Source organism: Octopus sinensis, linkage group LG10 (assembly GCF_006345805.1).
Source record: "Octopus sinensis linkage group LG10, ASM634580v1, whole genome shotgun sequence".
NCBI lineage: Eukaryota > Metazoa > Mollusca > Cephalopoda > Octopoda > Octopodidae > Octopus > Octopus sinensis.
The window spans coordinates 40477436-40497435 of record NC_043006.1 but is presented as its reverse complement, the minus strand read 5'-3'; the positions used below and the strand labels follow the sequence as shown (position 1 = coordinate 40497435).

General features: G+C 36.4%; 1 protein-coding gene across 1 annotated transcript in view; it reads right to left on the bottom strand.

The window, feature by feature from the left end:
* Positions 1–20000, bottom strand: part of LOC115216187 (deleted in malignant brain tumors 1 protein-like) — an 84711-nt gene that overhangs the window by 25803 nt on the left and 38908 nt on the right. The window contains exons 17-28 of the mRNA XM_036506589.1: positions 19730–19893; positions 18122–18266; positions 15046–15203; positions 13603–13747; positions 11915–12072; positions 10300–10444; positions 9020–9183; positions 7475–7619; positions 6387–6550; positions 4128–4272; positions 2754–2917; positions 590–734 (exon numbers count right to left, since the gene is read on the bottom strand). Of these exons, the coding sequence (XP_036362482.1) occupies positions 590–734; positions 2754–2917; positions 4128–4272; positions 6387–6550; positions 7475–7619; positions 9020–9183; positions 10300–10444; positions 11915–12072; positions 13603–13747; positions 15046–15203; positions 18122–18266; positions 19730–19893 (1842 nt within the window). The remainder of the gene's footprint in view (positions 1–589; positions 735–2753; positions 2918–4127; positions 4273–6386; positions 6551–7474; positions 7620–9019; positions 9184–10299; positions 10445–11914; positions 12073–13602; positions 13748–15045; positions 15204–18121; positions 18267–19729; positions 19894–20000) is intronic.

Sequence of the window (20000 nt, the reverse complement as noted above, 5' to 3'; positions counted from 1 at the left end):
ACACACACAAACACACACACACAGACATCAACCAATTCAGGTAACCGCAACCCCTCAAACGTTGTCTTCAATTAAGCAAAAGAGCCTTGTCACTATTCTGACCTGCTTGAATTCTCCAAGAGACAAAGTATAAAATAAATCCCAATGGAAGCATCCATGTGTACATGGATCCATCCATCCATCCATCCATCCATGAACAAATTTAAGGACAAGAACCTGAGAATTTTGTGACCTTCATAGATTTCCCTTCAGCTAAATAATCCTTTCTACCAAAGGCACAAGGCCTGAAATTTGAGTGTAGGGGAATAGTCGATTAGATCGGCCCCAGTACTCAACTGGTACTTAATTAATGACCTCGAAAAGATGAAAGGCAAAGTCGACCTCGGTGGAATTTGAACTCAGAACGTAAAGACAGACAAAATACTGCTAAGCATTTTGCCCGGTGAGCTAACGATTCTGCCAGCTCACCACCTTCCCTTCAGCTAAATAATGCAGTGGCTCTGAAACCAGAAATCGAAACTGGATATAGACCCTGACCATGAGGGATATTATCTAAATTAGGCATCACTCCATTTGTATGATTTCTTACCTGTATCCCAGCATACGGCAGATGACTAACGCATCTCTTCGGTCCCATCCTCGTTCACACACTGTGCCCCAGGCGCCATTATAAAAAACTTCCACGCGGCCGTTGCTTCTGTTGGTGCCATCAACTAATCGAGTCGTGACATTTACTACAATGAAAAAAGAGTTTATAAACAAGCGTATCCTTTTATTCATTTTTTATTATGCTCATTCTTTTGACTGCAGATTTACTGAGGCATTTTCTTCAAAGGCGTTTTTTAGTCATGACATCGACTCTTATAGCTATTTCACTTTATTTCTATATTATGAACCTCTGTCTACCTGTGGCATAGTGGGTGATGCACCGGAAATGAAAGGAGATGTTAGTGAGTGATGCACCGGAAATGAGGGTGGACATGACGTCGGATGATGAAACAAGCGATTTAAGTGTTCGCTTTTTGTTTGGTCACAGATCGACAACAGATGCATGCAATTAATGGGTCCTAGGGAATTCAATCTACTGGCAAGCAGGTAGGGCATAGAGCGACTTGGGGTCGCACAACAAATTCCAATCAGTGGTTGAGCAGTTTCTGTCTGGATTGTTTACCAGCTAAACCTAAGAGGCCCTTTCTATCCTTGACACTTCAGTATCGAATAACCAGCTTGCTTATTCCTGTAAAGCGATGCAACTTGGTACAGTGATATATGCACAGACACATATAATGTTGGAACATGCAAGTTTCAATACTGCAGTGTGAACAATGATTTCATTTCGGGTAAAAGAAATCTTTGGAGTGATACAGCCATTCAAAATGGAAATAATATAAGTACCATGTTAGTCCTTTGTCTAGTATGAAGTCACTGGACATCCTGAGACATTCCAACTTCCAATTCACGTAATAAATCTTTATAAATAACCCACATTGAGGAGTTCTTTGTGTTTAGAGGTAATAGTACTATATACAAATTACTCACTGTGTGTGTATGCATGTGCGCACATCTGTATGCGCATGTATGTATGTATGTATGTACGTGTGTATGTATAGTTCTATATTTAAGAGATGAGGAATTATGTACATTATTTACATTATTTATATCTGATGAAAGCTGGAGGGTATATCAGCCGAAACATTGTGTTAACAACAAACAAAATGTAAATAATGTAAATAATGTATGTATGTATGCATTTATCTATGTATCTTAGCAGGCTTAAACAGGAGAATTTGAGTGTTTTATTTGCAACATTCTAAATTGTATACATTTATATGTTTTTCACTTGCGGATATTGGTACATTATGCAATAACTGTTGCATAAACAGTTGCATTATAGGGTTGAAACGCTATATCTTTGCACTGCGAACCAACTTGTGATGGTTATTTTGTATTGAATTGAATTACTATATTTTTCTGAAGATCTGATGCGACCATTTATATAACGATTATCACATAACAAAAGAGTATTTGCGAGTGAAACACGTGTAAAATAATGTGTTGTTTTAAAAAAAAAAAGCTCAAGTAAACTTCCCTGTTTTAATCTGCACTCAGGTATACACTCTGTAAATGTATATAATATGTATATGATATGGAGGACAAATAGCATTTAATATTCAATTGAAATTTAGATAAACAAGGATGTATATGAAATTCTAAACATTGCTTAACTGTTACTGCTTGATCAGGTAAATTTGCTATGTAAAGCTCCCCTGCTGCTTGGTAAATTTGTATTCAACTTTGAGAGTTTGCATTCATTTCAGGCACTGTCGATAATAAAACATCTGTAGAAAAGATAGTTTTGATGTTCTAAATTCACTCTTAAAGGCCCATAAAAATGTAGTGAACAGGTTTAAAAACATGTTGCATAATGTGCCATTTTATTTAAATTCCTCTACCCAACTCTATGGTTAAATACTTTGTTCATATGAACTATTGGGAGTCAAGAAATACTTAGTTCATTCTGTATACACAAATGAGGCGAGTACTGAGGCTAAAATAGATCTGACACTTTTGTTGTCTGCTGTTGCGATGAACTCTTGTCTCTCTCTGATATTTATTGTGTTTTAAACATGTCATGTCCATAAGAGATTTACTGCAATAACTTGCCTTTTGTCATTAAGTATAATACATAAATGACTTTTAATTAATTAATTATTTTTTATTAAGCAAATAATGCATTAATTATCACTACTTACAGCAATGGACACCAGCTGCACCTGGATACTTGCAATGGGATTGACCCCACGGGCTATGGCTGCAGTTGGCAATGGAATATTCATTGCCAAGGCACTCCACTTCGTCAAGGACTATTGAATGGTTACCTCTTCCAAATTTACCATTAGTGTAGGCCACTGCATCGCTGTAATTAAGGGAAGATGTTGCAAAGTTAGATAAAAAAAAAACACTTAAAAGCATTAATAACAGTATCAACAACAACAACAATTTTTTTAAACCAGTTGCAGTGGAACATTTTTTTTTGTTGGGCTCTAAGCTTCCAAGGCATAGAAGTGACCGAGATCATAACATTCCCACTGAAGGAGATGCTGGTTCACAGCAGGGTCCAAGACAAGAGGTGAGTTGAGTACATTGACCCAAGTACTTGGCTGGTGCTTTATTTTATCGATCCCTAAGGGATGAAAGAAAAAGTTGACTTTGGCAGGATTTGAACTTAGAACGTAAAGAGCCGGAAGATATGCCACTGAGCATTTTGTCCAACGTGCTAATGATTCTGCTAGCTTGCCCTCCAAGCAGAGCCTTAATTCTCGACGATTTCTCATATTAGAACAAAGCCAATAATTTGTATAATGAGAACACAATTTATTGAATTGACCCACTGTGGTATGATTGATACTTTTTATCGACCTTGGAGGGATGAAATACAAAGTTGACAATGGCAAGATTAGAACTCAAAGCCGAGGTAGGTGAAAAATCGACGCATTTAATTTGTCAGTTTAAATGATTCCTAGTTATTATTGTCTCATTCATTATAATGGCATGCATGCACCCCTCCCCTGTTACACCTACCCACATCTTAACAGTTATAGGAATAGGTTATTTTGATTCTACACAGTTGCTGTACATACATACACATGTATGTATGTATGCAATATATATATACATATATATACACATTAATTTTTTATATAAATAAGGATAAGACTATTATTCAAAATAATGATCAAAACAAGTGGCCATATCATGGTTTATCTCACTGAAAAGACAAAATATATTTTTATACAGAGTCAGAAACCCAGGGTCCAGGATTATCCAGAACTTTGCTAGTTTATTTGTCTATTTGTCTTTTCACCTTGTGCTATATGAATACTTGATGTGGTTTTATAGTCAGTCTTTGGCTGCCATCTCTAGCATGGTGGTATCTTGAATACCCTCAATTATAATTTTATATATATATATATATATATATATATATATATATATATGTACATGTATATGTGTATATAGATATATGTATATCTATCTATCTATCTGTCTGTCTGTCTATCTATTTTTATATATCGAAGTACAAAAATTTCTGTACAATCTATGTTGGTAGAGAATTATGTACTTACTGATAGCCAAGCATACGACAGACAACAAGAGCATCACTTCGATCCCAGTTGTCTTCACATACAGTACCCCATTTCCCAGCAATACCAATTTCCACTCGGCCCAGTCCAGGAACCATAGAGCCGAGAAGTTTGATCGCGACCTCTTCTGCAAAGAGAAAGAAGAGGGGGAAAAAAAACATACATCATATATTACAAAGGTTACTCACTAATCAGAGAATTATAAATTTTATTTTTCGTATTTAAATCAGTAAAGAAAAGTGGTGCAGTTGGAGTGGTTCCTGGGGGTAGCTGTAGACTTTGCTGCTCCCTGGAAAACAGTCTATATAGGCTTATGCAGGAAACCCAGCACTGCAGTCTCCTGGGGAGGATCGCCCTTGCTCTCTTTTAAGTATGGAAATCGTAAAGGATTTTCTTATGTTCTATAATTCTCTTATTCGTTTCAATCATTGGGCTGTGGACATGGTGTTGCATCACCTTAAAGGGTTTAGTTGATCAAATTCACTCCAGCACTTATTTTTTGACGATCGGTACATTTTCTGTCAGTTTGCTTTTTATCAAACCACGTGTGTGTATGTGTTTGTTTCCTTGGTTTTGGAAAGGTTATAAGCAGCATATCTACCTATTCTGTAATTCACATATGGTTCTAAATGTAAAAAAATTATTTAAAATTTTGCAAAGCTGAATATCAGTGCAAACCGGATACTAGTAAGTTAAATATGATTTCTTTTTCTTCTACCACAAATTCTCTTTTAACCAAAGCACACACAAAAAAGTACACACTAAATACTTTTTCTATACAAAAGACTCAAAGTAACATGCGATCCATTTTTCCTTTTCTCCTTTTACCATGTGTTATATAAATGTGGTAGGCAATGCAGAAACTGGGGATTGATGAATGGTTAATAAGGGCTGTACAGGCCCTATACAGAGAGGCCATTAGTAAGGTTAGGATTGGCAACAAGTATAGTGAAGAATTCCAGGTAGAAGTAGGGGTCCACCAAGATTCAGTCTGCAGTCCCCTTCTTTTCATCATAGTCCTCCTGACAATAACAGAGGAATTCAAGATGGGTTGCCCCTGGGAGCTCCTCTATGCTGATGGCCTGGCCCTCATAGCAGAATCACTACCGGAACTAGAAAAAAAATTCTGGGTGTGGAAGCAAGGTTTAGAATCAAAAGGCCTTAGAGTCAATGTAGCAAAGATTAAAGTTCTAGTAAGTAGGAAGGCGATCTCATCACACACACCCCTCAGGTAGGTGGCCCTGCTCGATCTGTAAGAAAGGTATAGGTAGAAACTCCATAAGATGTACCCAGTGTAAGCTATGGACACATAAGAGGTGCAGCAACATCAAAGGAAGATCAACCGAGAAGATAGTTTCCGTGTGCGGCAGATGCACAGGGGCAATAAGCACCACAGATGCTCAGGAAACTTTTTCTTATAATTTTCCTTCTTCTTTTCTCACCTTTTCCTTTGACCTTTCTCTTCATTTTAACATAGACATCTCTTCCCCCTCTCTATCCGCTTAATACTACCATTACGTTCTCAAATTTTCATTCATACTACAAGATTCCTTTGAATGAACAGCACATGGAATCTATGTCTTCCCACTTTCCATTTGTGATGACAAAATATGAACACCTGTTGGAATTTACATACCACAGACAGGAAGCATTCCTACCATTTCTACACACCACTCTCCTTGGATAATGGAGCTGCAACTATAACATCTTTATACATTTTTATTTCTACATTCATTCTCCTATTTCCCTACATACTCACTATTTGCTCTCTTTTCCAATATATTGAACTCTAATATTTCCCTCTATTTGCACACTAATATTTCCCTCTATTTAACCACCTCACATTGTCTCTGATGAAGGGATATTCCTAATATCCCAGAAACAGCTGTAAGACTAACTTTCTCTTTATAAATGTCCTGAAAATTCCACACAGCCTTGGCTTTATTGTCTCATTTTATTTAACATACGTGTGTGTGTGTAGATATATGTGTGTTTGTGTGTGTGTATACACGATGGGCTTCCACATATTTTCTGTCTACCAAATTCATTCACAAGGTAGTCATCAGTCTTGAACTATAAATAGTAGAAGACATTTGCCCAAGGTGCCATGCAATAGGAATGAACACAAAACTGTGTAGTTACCAACACAGCTATGTCTGCACCTATTTATTTATTTTCATATAATTTCACTTGAAGACAAAAGGAGATTAAAGAACATCAAAGATAAGTAAAATTCCTTACTGCAAAATACGCCGGCATCTTGAGAATGTTGGCATTTGCTTGAGTTCCAGTCAAGTCGATTACAGTTCGCAATGGAATATTCGCTACCATTACAGTTAACATTGTGCAGCCATACTGGTCCTGTACCGGGGCCATATTTTGCGTTTTTATAAGCAATGCCATCACTAAAAGCAAAAGAAAATGATTCATAAAAATAAACAGAAAAGAGATTTAGCTTAAAATCAATGGTGCTCTGCACATGGAATATACATATGTGTTGTGTGTGTGTGTGTGTGTGTGTGTGTGTGTGTGGAATACCATCAGCAGGTGACACAATTTTTCTGGGTGCATATCCTGCCAGGCCAGGGATTTCTGGAAGTTATCCAAGGTAGGCCTGAGCCTGAAAGTTTTCCGAAATAGACCAGCTAGTTCATCCATGTCGACACCTAGTTTCTTCGAGAAAGTCATCGCTCTTACCCACCACTAGATTCATTTTTGTATCCCTGCCATAAGGCCTTATTTCCACACATGCCAGCTTAATTTAATTTGTCCTTAGTCGAAAGACACCTGTTGTCATGTCCTGTTATTTGTATTTGTGTAACATTCTCCGTTTTTTTTTCCATCCTTGTTTTTGTATACATTTGCTGCTTTCTTCCAAGGAATCTAATGCTCATAGCTTAGTTTTTCCTTGGGGCTGGCCAGATTGGAGAAATCTCGAGTATAACCAGCCAAAATTGCAAAAATAATCTGGAACTCGACTGAGGAAAGAAAACTTTGAATGACCTGTCCTTGTTTTCTTTGTATCGTCTATCTGGATGATTTGATGTCCCATTTTTGTATCATCTAACTGTCTGGATGTTTTGCGTTCTTGTCCCATTTTGCATTTTATTTATATATATATATATATTGATATATTGCTGTCATAATAATAATAATAATAAGCTGCAGTAATAGAACATTAATCACATTAGTCATACCAATCATCCTAAATGATGAGCACTTATAAAATATAACAGTAAGATAATGACTTCCTTTTTCCACAGCTAACTCACCAAATAGTTCTAAGAAATAAATATAATTAACAATGTATGCCTGATCTATTGACTTACCTGTAACCAATCATCCGACATACCACCACAGCATCATCATCATCCCAACCTTCATCACAGATGGTACCCCATCGTTCTTTAAACTTTATCTCAACGCGACCGTTTTCAGGAGAGCCGCCGTCGACCAATCGAACTTCGACATTTTCTGCAGATAGCAAGACATAGACCAAGTATGATTATTTGCTTACTTGTTATGTTAACATACAGGAAGACCACAAATAATTGCAACAAAAAAGAAAATACATATGTACTGACACACACATGCATGCATGCACACACACACACATACATATATGTGTAAACAATATGTGTGTGTGTATATATATATGTATATATGTATGCATATATATGTAAAATTTAGATTCAGATGAATACGGTACTTAAGTTAAAGGCACCAGAATTTAGTATGGTATTATCCATATAATTCAAAATAGGGTGATTATAATCAAAATAAGCAACAAGGATATCCAGAGGTAATGCTGTACAATCGTTTCATGCAACTCCATTTAATTGAACAATGCAAATATTACATCAATTTAAAATGTAGAGCAATCTTCAGCTGCATAAAAATATAGAATTTAGTTAAATTCGAAGGATTCATTTGTGTAGTTTTCTTATTATCCAAAATCACAAGAGGATAAGTAGATAGACAAAGAACATGTTTTATCAACAACATCACAGTTGTAACTGAGATTTTTTTCAAAGAAAGACACTGCTTATCATTGATTATATTTGTTATTCAGATTTACTGGGGGGTGGGGAGTTTAGTTCTAATTTATAGACTAGTTTATCAAGTCTAATTTATTAGACTTGATAAATTAGTCTATAAAGTCTGGTTGACTCCAATTTTTTCAATTCACACACAACGGATGTCCAAACGCAAACCTGGAAGTATGTATAATACTACTACTGGATAGTAGAGGGTGAAATCTGAAGGTGGACAAGCTTTATACTGTACTCTATGTATGTATGTATGTATGTATGTATGTATGTATGTATGTATGTATGTATGTATGCATGCATGCATGCATGTAAGCATGTATGTATGTATAAGGAAGCAAGCTGGCAGAATTGTTAGCACACTGGACGAAATGCTTAGTGGTATTTCGTTTGCTGCTACATTCTGAATTCAAATTCCACTGAGGTTGACTTTGCCTTTCATCCTTTCGGGGTTGATTAAATAAGTACCAGTTACACACTGGGGTTGATGTAATCGACCTAGTCTCTTTGTCTGTCCTTGTTTGTCCCCTCTATGTTTAGCCCCTTTGGGCAATAAAGAATTAAATATATATGTGTGTGTGTATTTGATTGGCTTCCACACAGTTTCCGTTTTCCAAATTTACTAACATGGCATTGGTCTGCCTGGGTCCATAGTAGAAGACTCTTGCCAAAGGTCGCATGCATTGGAAATGGAACGGAAACTACTTGGCTGCAAAACGATCTTCTTAACCAAACAGTTATGCCTACACTTATAATACAATATATATATATATATATAAAGTAATAAATAAACATCATATATCTATAGATGTATGTGCTACTTACTGCAATGGACTCCAACATCTTCCCGATGGGCACAATCGTGATGACCCCAATCCCTTCTATCGCAGTCAGCTATAGAGAATTCTTTACCCGTGCAGTTCACTTCATCCAACCAGATTTTGCCTTGTCCTTCTCCATATGCTGCATGTGTGTATGATAAACCATAACTGCAAGAAGCATAAATTGTGTGAAACAAGTATTACAGACATGGTATATCAAATTGCATTGTATTGCTGTTACAATGTATATTTTTATTAAATCAGGTTAAACCATATTGAACCATTACATATATACATGTATAACCACGATCACCGTGACTGACCAGGCTATCAGATGTTGCTACACATCGCTGGTCTCAATGTGCTTTGCATTGTTTTAGCTTTCAAATGACACTACCCCACTGGCTAAGCGAGCAGGCCAACAGAAGAAAGAGTGAGAGAAAGTTGTGGTGAAAGAGTACTGCAGGGATTACCACCACCCCCTGCCGTATATATATGTATATATATATATATATACATATACGCACACATAAGTATGTATGTGTGTGTGTATACATACATACATACACACAAACACAAACACACACATACATGTGTGTGTGTGTGGAAGATCCTGGAAAGTCTGACACACAACTTTGGGATTGAAAGCCATGCCAATCACCTGAGTGGGTGCCATTGCTGAGTACCAAAAATCTTACCCTTCTGTCCAGTGTAAGGAACCAATACTGTAACAGTTTAGAGTTCAAAGGTCCACAGCTTTTCAACCCCTTTCCAAAAGGCTTCATAGATCCACGAGCAGTAGATACGAATGTGGTCAAAGATCAATTAGACAAGAAATACAAAGAACGGCATCTCTGACCGACTAATTACTTCACCAGGACAGATTCCTGAAATAGGACTGGAAAACATGTCTAAGATAAGCAGGCATTAATGCCAGGGGTGGTACTCCAACATGGTCACAACCCTTGACTGAAATCAATAATAAAATAATTGAAAATACACAATGTGTATCATTAAACAATGATGATGATGATGATATATACATATATATATATATATATATATATATATATATATATATATATATAATATATATATATATACTTATACATACACACACACACACACATATATATATACATACATACACTTAAACGTACATATATATGTCTACTTTAACCAGTAACATCTCATTTAATACTAAGTCAGTACATTTCTAATAATGATATAACCCTAAAACCAAATATCTATACATCAATTTCCATGTAAATTCTAATACTTTACCTGTATCCAAGCATCTGACAGATCACCTGGGCATTTTCTTCTCGCCAGCTGTCATCACAGACAGTTCCCCAGGAGTTGTTGTAGAATACTTCCACCCGACCTTCAGAGGGAATTTGACCGTCCACAAGTTTTACAGAAATGTTACCTAAATTAAAAACAAGAGACTATGTTAAGATCATGCGTGGCTAGTGGGCTTAAATCATTGATAAGTTTAACATCACCATCTTACTTATGGTGAGTGCATTTAGCAGGGTTTTATGCTGTTGCATCCTATTCTTCTATATGTCTGTGAGCACCAACCATGGCACCTGAACACCAACCAAGGAAAAACTGGATGCTTTTGATTGGAGATGCCTCCTGAAAATACTAGGTACGAAACAGGAATACTTTATTAGGAACGAGCTCAGAAGATGAGCTGACCAATGCCCAGTTTACATCACCAGCTGCAAGCACCAAATGAATTGACTGAAACATGTTGTAAAACCATAGACGAACAGTCTTATAGTTCTTAAGTGTTGCCCTCAGAGGCAACGACACAGGGGATGATGATCTGAGACTAGGCGATCGACAGGGACCTTCAACTGGAATGATGCACGATGGAATGATGAACTGAGGGTGGTTGCTGACCGACCTTGCTGGAGTACTTTGACTGCTTCGTATGTCATTCGATGCGGAGGCACCTAAGTAAATTCTGTTCCAAGCATTTTGGCTGTGGGACCATTCTGAAGATAGGTTTCAAAGTCCTCACAAAATGTTATGGGCACCACTGTTTCTCCCCAGATTAAACGATAACAAAAAATACCGAAGACTACTAGAATTCCATAAATGATTATAGTTTCTTTTGTGAAAGTGCGTGGTTCAATGGTTAGAATGTTAGGCTCACGATCACAAGGTCATGAGTTCAATTCCCGGTGATGCTTTGTGTCCTTGAGCAAGACACTTTATTTCACATTGCTCCAGTCCACTCAACAAGTAAAAATGAGTAGTACCTGTATTTCAAAGGCCCAGTCTTGTCACATTCTGTGTCACACAGAATCTTCCTGAGAACTATGTTAAGAGTATGCATATCTGTGGACTGCTCAACCACTTTCATGTTAAATTCACATCATATAGTTCTGTTGATCAAACCAATGGAACACTCATCATTGTAACTGACAGAGTATCAGTTATTACCAGTTTTCTTTATACAACTATTAAACAAAACGTGATGGGAAACAAACAAATAATCCTTTCTACTGGAGGCACAAGGTCTGAAATTTGATGGGAGGAGACTAGTTGATTTACATCGACCCCAATATTTCAATGGTACTTACTTTATCGACCCCTAAAGGATGAAAGGCAAAGTCAACCTTAACGGAATTTGAACTCAGAATGTAGCGGCAGACAAAATGCTGTTAAGCATTTCGTCCAGCATGCTAACAGTTCTGCCAACTCGTGACCTTATCTTATCGTCCAACATGTTATGCCCATCACATAAATTAGTTTGATAATTGAGCTCTGATTGGCTGTATGCAATTGAGTTCATAACTGGGGTCCAGAACTCTCGTGGGAAAAAAAAATTGCTGCCAGCTCGCCGTCTCAAACAGGAAAATGAATAAATAATAGTGATACATACGACAATATAACTCTGCTGCCTCGTATGAGCATTCATATCCCCAATCCGAGTGCTTGCATTCAGTGATGGATTTTTCTTTGCCAGTGCATTCAACTTCCCCCAGCCACATATGTTCTGATGCTAGTTTGATTTTCTTCTTATTTTTCACACTGGCATCACTACAGAGAGATAACAGACAATGGCATTAACATCATTAACGCGTACAAAACAATAATTGTCTCATGACTAAACACAACATTTTATCGTTCTTTTATCTTTCACTTTTTTCAATTATTTGACTGCGGCCAAGAGTTTTAGCTGAATAAATCAATCCCAGCACCTTATTTTCTCTTTTAAGCCTCGTACTTATTTTGTCGGTCTCTTTTGCAGCACCACTAAGTTACAGCGTGTAAGCAAACCAACACTGTCGTCAAGCAGTGGTGAGTGACATACACATACACAAAGGCACATGCACATAGATATCTACACACACACACATAGGCTTCTTTCACACATAGGTGATAGGCTTCTTTCAGTTTCCTTATTTCTTTATTGCCCACAAGGGGCTAAACATAGAAGGGACAAACAAAGACAGACAAAGGGATTAGGTCGATTACATCGACCCCAGTGTGTAACCGGTACTTAATTTATTGACCCCCAAAAAGATGAGAGGCAAAGTCTACCTCAGCGGAATTTGAACTCAAAATGTAACAGCAGACAAAATAACGCTAAGCATTTTGCCCAGCGTGCTAACGTTTTTGCCATCTCGCCACCTTCTTTCAGTTTCCACCAACCAAATCCACTCACGAGGCTTTGATCGACCTAGGGCTATAGTCCAAGAAACCATGCAGTGGAACTGAGCCATGAACCATGTGATTGGAAAGTAAGCTTCTTACCACACAGCCACACCTGCACTGGTTTTGCAAGGAACTTGGTGTAGTTTTCAATATACTACTGGTACTGTAATATTTGTTTCAGTCATTGTACTGCGACCAGGCTGGGGCACTGCCTTGAAGGATTTAGTCAAACAAATTGACCCCAGTGCTTATTTTTTTTATGCCTGGTACTTATTCTCTCAGTAGGGACATAAACAAACCAACAACAGTTGTGAAGCGGTTGCAGCAAACACAAGCATGAAGAAGTCATACACACATACATATATACATATATATATATATGCTCTGTGTGTGTGTGTGTGTGTGTGTGTGTGTGTGTGTGTGTGTGTGTGTGTGTGTGTGTGTGTGTGTGTGTGTATGTGTGTATGGCTTTTTTCAACAAATTTTATTCAACAAAAACACTAACAATATGTAACAAAAACATCTTTAAATGATTATTCCGGAGCATATTCACCATTTACTTCAATTACTGCTTTCCATTTGCTTGGCAAACGGTCAAACTGTCATTTAAAGATGTTTTTGTTAAACATTGCTATTGTTTTTATTGAATAAAATTTGTTGAAAAAAAGCCGCAGTAATTATGCACCAACCCAATATAAATTTATATATACACATGATTGGCTTCCATACAGTTTCCTCTCAACCAAGGTTACTCACAAGAGATTGGTCAGATTGGGGCTATAGTGGAAGACATTTGCCCAAGGGGCTGTGCAGTGAAACTGAACTCAAGACCACATAGTTGCAAAGTAAGCCTCTTAACCATGCAGTCATACCTGAGCCTGTTCAATAGTCCAATTAAAAGAATTTACTTACTTGTAACCCAACATTCGACATATTACAAGGGCATCGTTGCGATCCCATTTTTCAGAGCAGATCGTTCCCCAGACTCCGCTGTACAGCAACTCAACATAACCACTTGCCTTATTGGGTCCATCGACAATTCTAACGCTGATGTTTCCTGTACACAACGACAACATGAAAGATTGTGAGACAAATACACACAGATATATAGACATACAGATGGACATACTGTTAAAACTACACTACATTGTCTGTCTGTCTCTTGCCCAATCTCTTTCTCTCACACACATGTAATTAGTAAATGGCTAATAACTGCACATATTCATGTGTTTTACTCACTGCCATGGCATAAATGAGGTACAGTTAATCATACTTGTCTCAAAGCTTAATGTATCTAAAACTGAGTAGAGAAAAAATAAGTCGTCAGATTGTGATGGCGGGAGTTTTAAAGTGTGAAGAATCGAAGACATAAAAAACATAGAAAAGACGAGGATGAAAAAGTTTATGTAACAAAAGAAAACGTTAAGATTAATACATTAAATAAGGTGGTGAGTTGGTAGAATCGTTAGCACGCCACAGAAAATGCTTATCGGCATTTTGTCTGTCTTTACGTTCTGAGTTCAAATAAGTACCAGTTTTGCACTGCGGTTGATGTAATCGACTAGCCCCTCTCCTCAAAAATTTCAGCCCTTGTACCTAGAGTAGAAAGGAGGGATAAGTTGATTACATCGACCCCTGTGTTCCACTGGTACTTAATTTTATTGACCCTGAAAGGATGAAAGGCAAAGTCAACTACGATGGAATTTGAACTCAGAACGTGAAGACAGATGAAATGCTGTTAAGCATTTTGCCCAGTGCTTTAATGATTCTGCAATCTCGCTGCTCATTTATGATGTAAATATTATTCTTTTCTACTCTAGGCACAAGGCCTGAAATTTTGGGGGAGGGGACCAGTTGATTAAATCAACCCCTGTACGCAACTGATACTTAATTTATCGACCTCCGAAAGGATGAAAGGTAAAGTCGACCTTGGCGCAATTTGAACTCAGAATGTAAAGACAGACGAAATGCAGCTAAGCATTTCATCTGGGGTGCTAAAGTTTCTGCCAGCTCGTCACCCTTAATAGAAGTGGAAGAATATTCTTTTCTACTCTAGGCACAAGGCCTGAAATTTTTGGGGAAGGGGCCAGTTGATTAGATCTTCTCAGTACGCAACTGGTACTTAATTTATCAACCCCGAAAAGATGAAAGGTAAAGTCAACCATGACGGCATTTGAACTCAGATCTCGAAGACAGACGAAATGCCACTAAGCATTTTGCCAAGCATGTTAACGATTCTGCCAGCTCGACATCCTATTTATGACGTCAATATTATTATGTTGCATTTTTATTAATCTTGTGTTAACTTTTTTATGTTGTTGAGAGAAGAGAAAAATAAGAAAAAATCATACTTACGGCAATATATTGCGGCGTAACCGTTGGGACATTTGTCTTTCTGCTGAGTAGTCATCTCACAGTCTACGATAGATTTCTCTTTGCCTGAGCATTTCACATCGTCAAGCCACACTGCTGTCTCGTTGACCTCATTAGGATAAGTATATATACCACCATCACTGGAATAAGAGATGGTATGATAAAGGGCTATGCAACAACAACTGCAACAGCAGTAGCAGCAATGACTGATCGTACACAAGACATTAAGGGAATGAGCTACAGAAATAGCAGCCAAATATCCCTTAACATCTACTGTCTTGGAAGAGGAATGATGTGTTAGACATGTAATCATGGATGTACTCTTTACTCTTTTTCTCTTTTACTTGTATCAGTCATTTGACTGTGGCCATGCTGGAGCACTGCCTTTAGTCGAGCAAATCAACCCCAGAACTTATTCTTTGTAAGCCTAGTACTTATTCTATCGGTCTCTTTTGCCAAACTGCTAAGTTACGGGGAAGAAACACACCAGCATCGGTTGTCAAGCGATGTTGGGAGGGACAAACACAGACACACAAACATATATGCACACACACACACACACACACACCACACACACATATATATATATATATATATACACACACATATAATATATATATATATATACACACACATATATATATATACACACACACACACACACATATATATATATATATATTCCAATTGCTGTTTTTACTGAGATCTCCCTTTTTAGTAGAAGAAATAGCTATAACTAGTAGAAGAAATAGCTATAACTCTTTGACTGCTATTTCTAAATTCGGTATGTGGTGAGGCAATTCGTTGCTAAACCCTTTATTGCTTAGTATATATATATATATATATATATATATATATATACACACATATATACATATATATATACACATATATACATATATATACACATATATACATATATATACACATATATACATATATATACACACACATATATATATATATATATATATATATATACATATATACGACGGGCACCTTTCAGTTTCTGTCTACCAAGTCCACTCACAAGGCTTTGGTTGGCCTGAGGCTATATTGAGGCCTATATGCACACTCACACACAAACACACACACACACATGCTCATATTGAGGCTTGTATGCCCACTCACACACAAATGTATATTAACTCCTTATAGCATAACCAGATGTTACGACATATGTCTTTTCTGATAAGACAAGAGTTGTAAGATCTGATTATGTTATAAGAAGTTAACAAAAACCAAATATCAATTTTTCGTAATATTAGAGGTTTTGCTTTTGTAGAATGCTATAATCACATGACCAAATCTTCCTTTGCCTGTCTTTCTACCCTGCCTATCTCTCTCTAGCGGTTAGGGTGTTACGTTCATGATTGTAAAATCGTTGTTTTGATTCCTGGACCAGTGGTGCTCTGTGTTCTTTAGCAAAGTGCTTCATTTCACATAGTCCCAGTCCACTCAGCTGTAACAGACTGACATTTCATTCAGGAGGAACGCGAAATGATGGCCCGGTTGTCTAGCCATTACAATTATTACATTTAGTTCTTCTATATCAAATATTTATTACATTAATAATTAATTCATTGATATATTTATTTTGTTCTAATAGAAAGGACAAAAAAAAAAAGAGAATTATTACAGTATCCGATTATGAATAATATCATCACTCCTGTATATTTAGTTGCTCTGCTGAGACCTTACATAAATGGTTAGTTTAATGTAGTTATAATTATACATACATACATACATACATACATACATACATACATACATACATACATGCATGCATGCAGAAACCCAGTGTCATTTTGATGGTATGTGCTGCTCTCTCATACTTGCTCTTTTACTCTTTTATTTGTTTCAGTCAGCAACCATGCTAGAGCACTGCCTTTAGTCGAGCAAACTGATCCTAGGACTTAGTCTTTGTAAGCCTAGTACTTATTCTATAGGTCTCTTTTGCTGAGCTGCTAAGATACAGGGATGCAAACACACCAGCATCGGTTGTCAAACGATGGAAGTGGACATCAACACAGACACTCAAATACACCCACCCACACACATATATATATATATATATATATAATTTAATAATTATAATATATGCATACATACATATATGTACGTACCTACATCTACATGTATATATACATGCACATATATATATATATGTGTGTGTGTGAGTACAGGACACCACAAATAAACGTAGAACACAACGAGAAATGAAAACATAAAAACAACTAGGATACGGACTTTTTTTAACAACGAAAAAACAGAGTACAAGACAAACAATACAAGGAATATTCCCCTTCATCAGCTGTCCCTGGATCGACTCAATGCGTGTTTCGAAGGTATATATATATATATATATATGTATATATATATATATACGATGGGCTTCTTTCAGTTTCCGTCTACCAAATCCACTCAAAAGGCTTTGGTCGGCCTGAAGCTATAGTAGAAGACACTTGCCCAAGGTGCCACGCAGTGGGACTGAACCTGGAACCATGTGGCTAGTAAGCAGCTACTTACCACACAGCCACGTTGAATTATATTTAAAAAAAAAAATTATATTATACTGTGATTACTCAATACTTTATGCGAAAGACATATTTATTATTCTTTTACAAAAATACTGTTTGTAGTGACTTCGAAGTTTCAGGGTGTTTAGCTCTCATCAGAGTCTGATGAAGGATCAGCAGGCCGAAATATCGAACTCACTGTCAACACTATTCTTGCAAAAGAGTAATAAATAAATACACTCACGGACTGTCCCTGTACGTGCCTCCCCATCTTGATATCCTATGATAATTTTAAACGAGTTTTATATCATACAAGCAATGTCATTCGTTTCTAATCTCTCATGAAAACGTATCTGACATGGAAATATATTAACTTGTTTAGAAACAAGCGAAAATTGGCGACAGGAAAAGCATCCGGCCATAAAAAAAATCAAACCTCACCAAATTCCATCTGACCCATGAATAGAAGGAAAAATGGACGCTAAAACGATGATGTATGCATGTATCTGTGCACATGCATGTGTGTGAAAATCACGTACCTGTATCCCAGCATTCTACATACCACCAAAGTTTCTTCAAAGCCCCAAGTGTCGTTGCAGATCTTTCCCCAATCACCATTGTAACGAAATTCAACGAGACCACTATCAGAAGAATCGCCATCAATAAGTCTAATAGAAACGTCTCCTGTTGTTGAATAAGAAAGGTTTAATTATATTTAATATATAAGCATATAAGCGTGTGTGTGTGTGTGTGTCTATATATGTGCACACACACGTAACAAGAACAAGAATGAAGAAAATTACACCTTTAGCATATTTAGATATAGAAAAAACGTATAAAATTTGAGTCAAATTAATATATCTAAAAATATATGCTAGCACAATGTTATCAAGGTGATCAAAAATGGGCTAAATTCGAAGTGAACTAAGAAAATATCTTCAATAGATGGATGCATACAAGAAGAGCGTCAAGAAGAAATATAATATTCTAAGAAAAATCAGTTTAGTATTTAAATTTTGATGATCTCAGTAGATAATGAAAGAATAAAAAAATAAACAGAAATTCTACGTCACAATTAGTTGTCTATCTATTAAATATGCTGGAAAAATATTTTGAATATATTATGCATATTACATTACCTGAAAAGCAATTGTAATTAATGGGTTATTTATTATTGAAATATTTAAATGTTATTCTATATCTATGAGAACATTTCAATGTAAAATTACTTCTGTAATATAATAATTCTAATTTAGAAGTAATTATACAATAGATCTCCTCAAAGCAAAGATTACATTTAAAATTACCAGTATTGTACAATGGTGCGTAACTAACAATGGTCCACTTTAATCATAGTTAATGTTTCTTTCTTTTAAATCCCAAATGCATTCACTAAAATTCGTTGAATTACATTTTCTTTTAAACGTAAATGAAGTAGAATGATTATATAATCTAAATTTCTAAGTTGTTGCAGAACCTTTGTAGAATTACGTACGATGCTCTGTAATGATGCCTTATATTCTTCCTTAAGCATATATCAATTTGACTGGTATTTTATACCCTTTTGTTCTAAATCTAAATGTGCTGGCATGCTACAACTATCATCTATAATGTATGGTGTAATCATCAATTAAAGATGTGATTTCCTCCATTTTTCTTCTTTTCATCTTATACTTCGAATTCCTTGAAATTTTTCTAAATGATATTTGAATTTATTCGTCATACACAAAAAATTACTTTGCATGCTAATTCTACTTCAATTTATTAGGATCTGATTGTTTGATATTGTTAACCAAATTCGCTTAACACTGAATGCGTTATAGATATCTGCCTGGATTTATTAGCCCCTTTTTTATCACACACAGACACATACATATTTCGATATCGTAAATTAACGTACACAACATAAACATAAGCTATTCTGGTTTTCATACTATCAATCTCTTCAATGTATAGTTTTAAAACGTTTAGTATTTATTTTATCAACCTTTACAAAAATAAAAGAAAACATCGAGCCTAAGTGAGTGCGAACTCAGACCTAAGAGGGACATAACTATATACTTTATTCACAAGTCTGAAACAACCATTCCATCCACTCTACAGACTTCAGTACATAAATAATAAAGACTGTGGTTTTTAATACGTACTGCAATAAACACCGGCGTCCTTGGAGCTGTTACATCTGTGTGTACCCCAGTAACTTGATGGACATTCTGAAATAGAACGTTCGTTTCCAGTGCACTGCACATCTCCTAACCATACTGGGCCGTAGCCTTTGCCAAAACTGTGTCCAGTGTAAGGAACTCCGTCACTGTAAAAAACATATCAAGTGTTTTATGTCTTAAAACTATTACGATCAATATTGGTGTTATGCAGTCCCAGTCAGTTCTCATTCAGTAACCTTGTGAGAAACTTGTC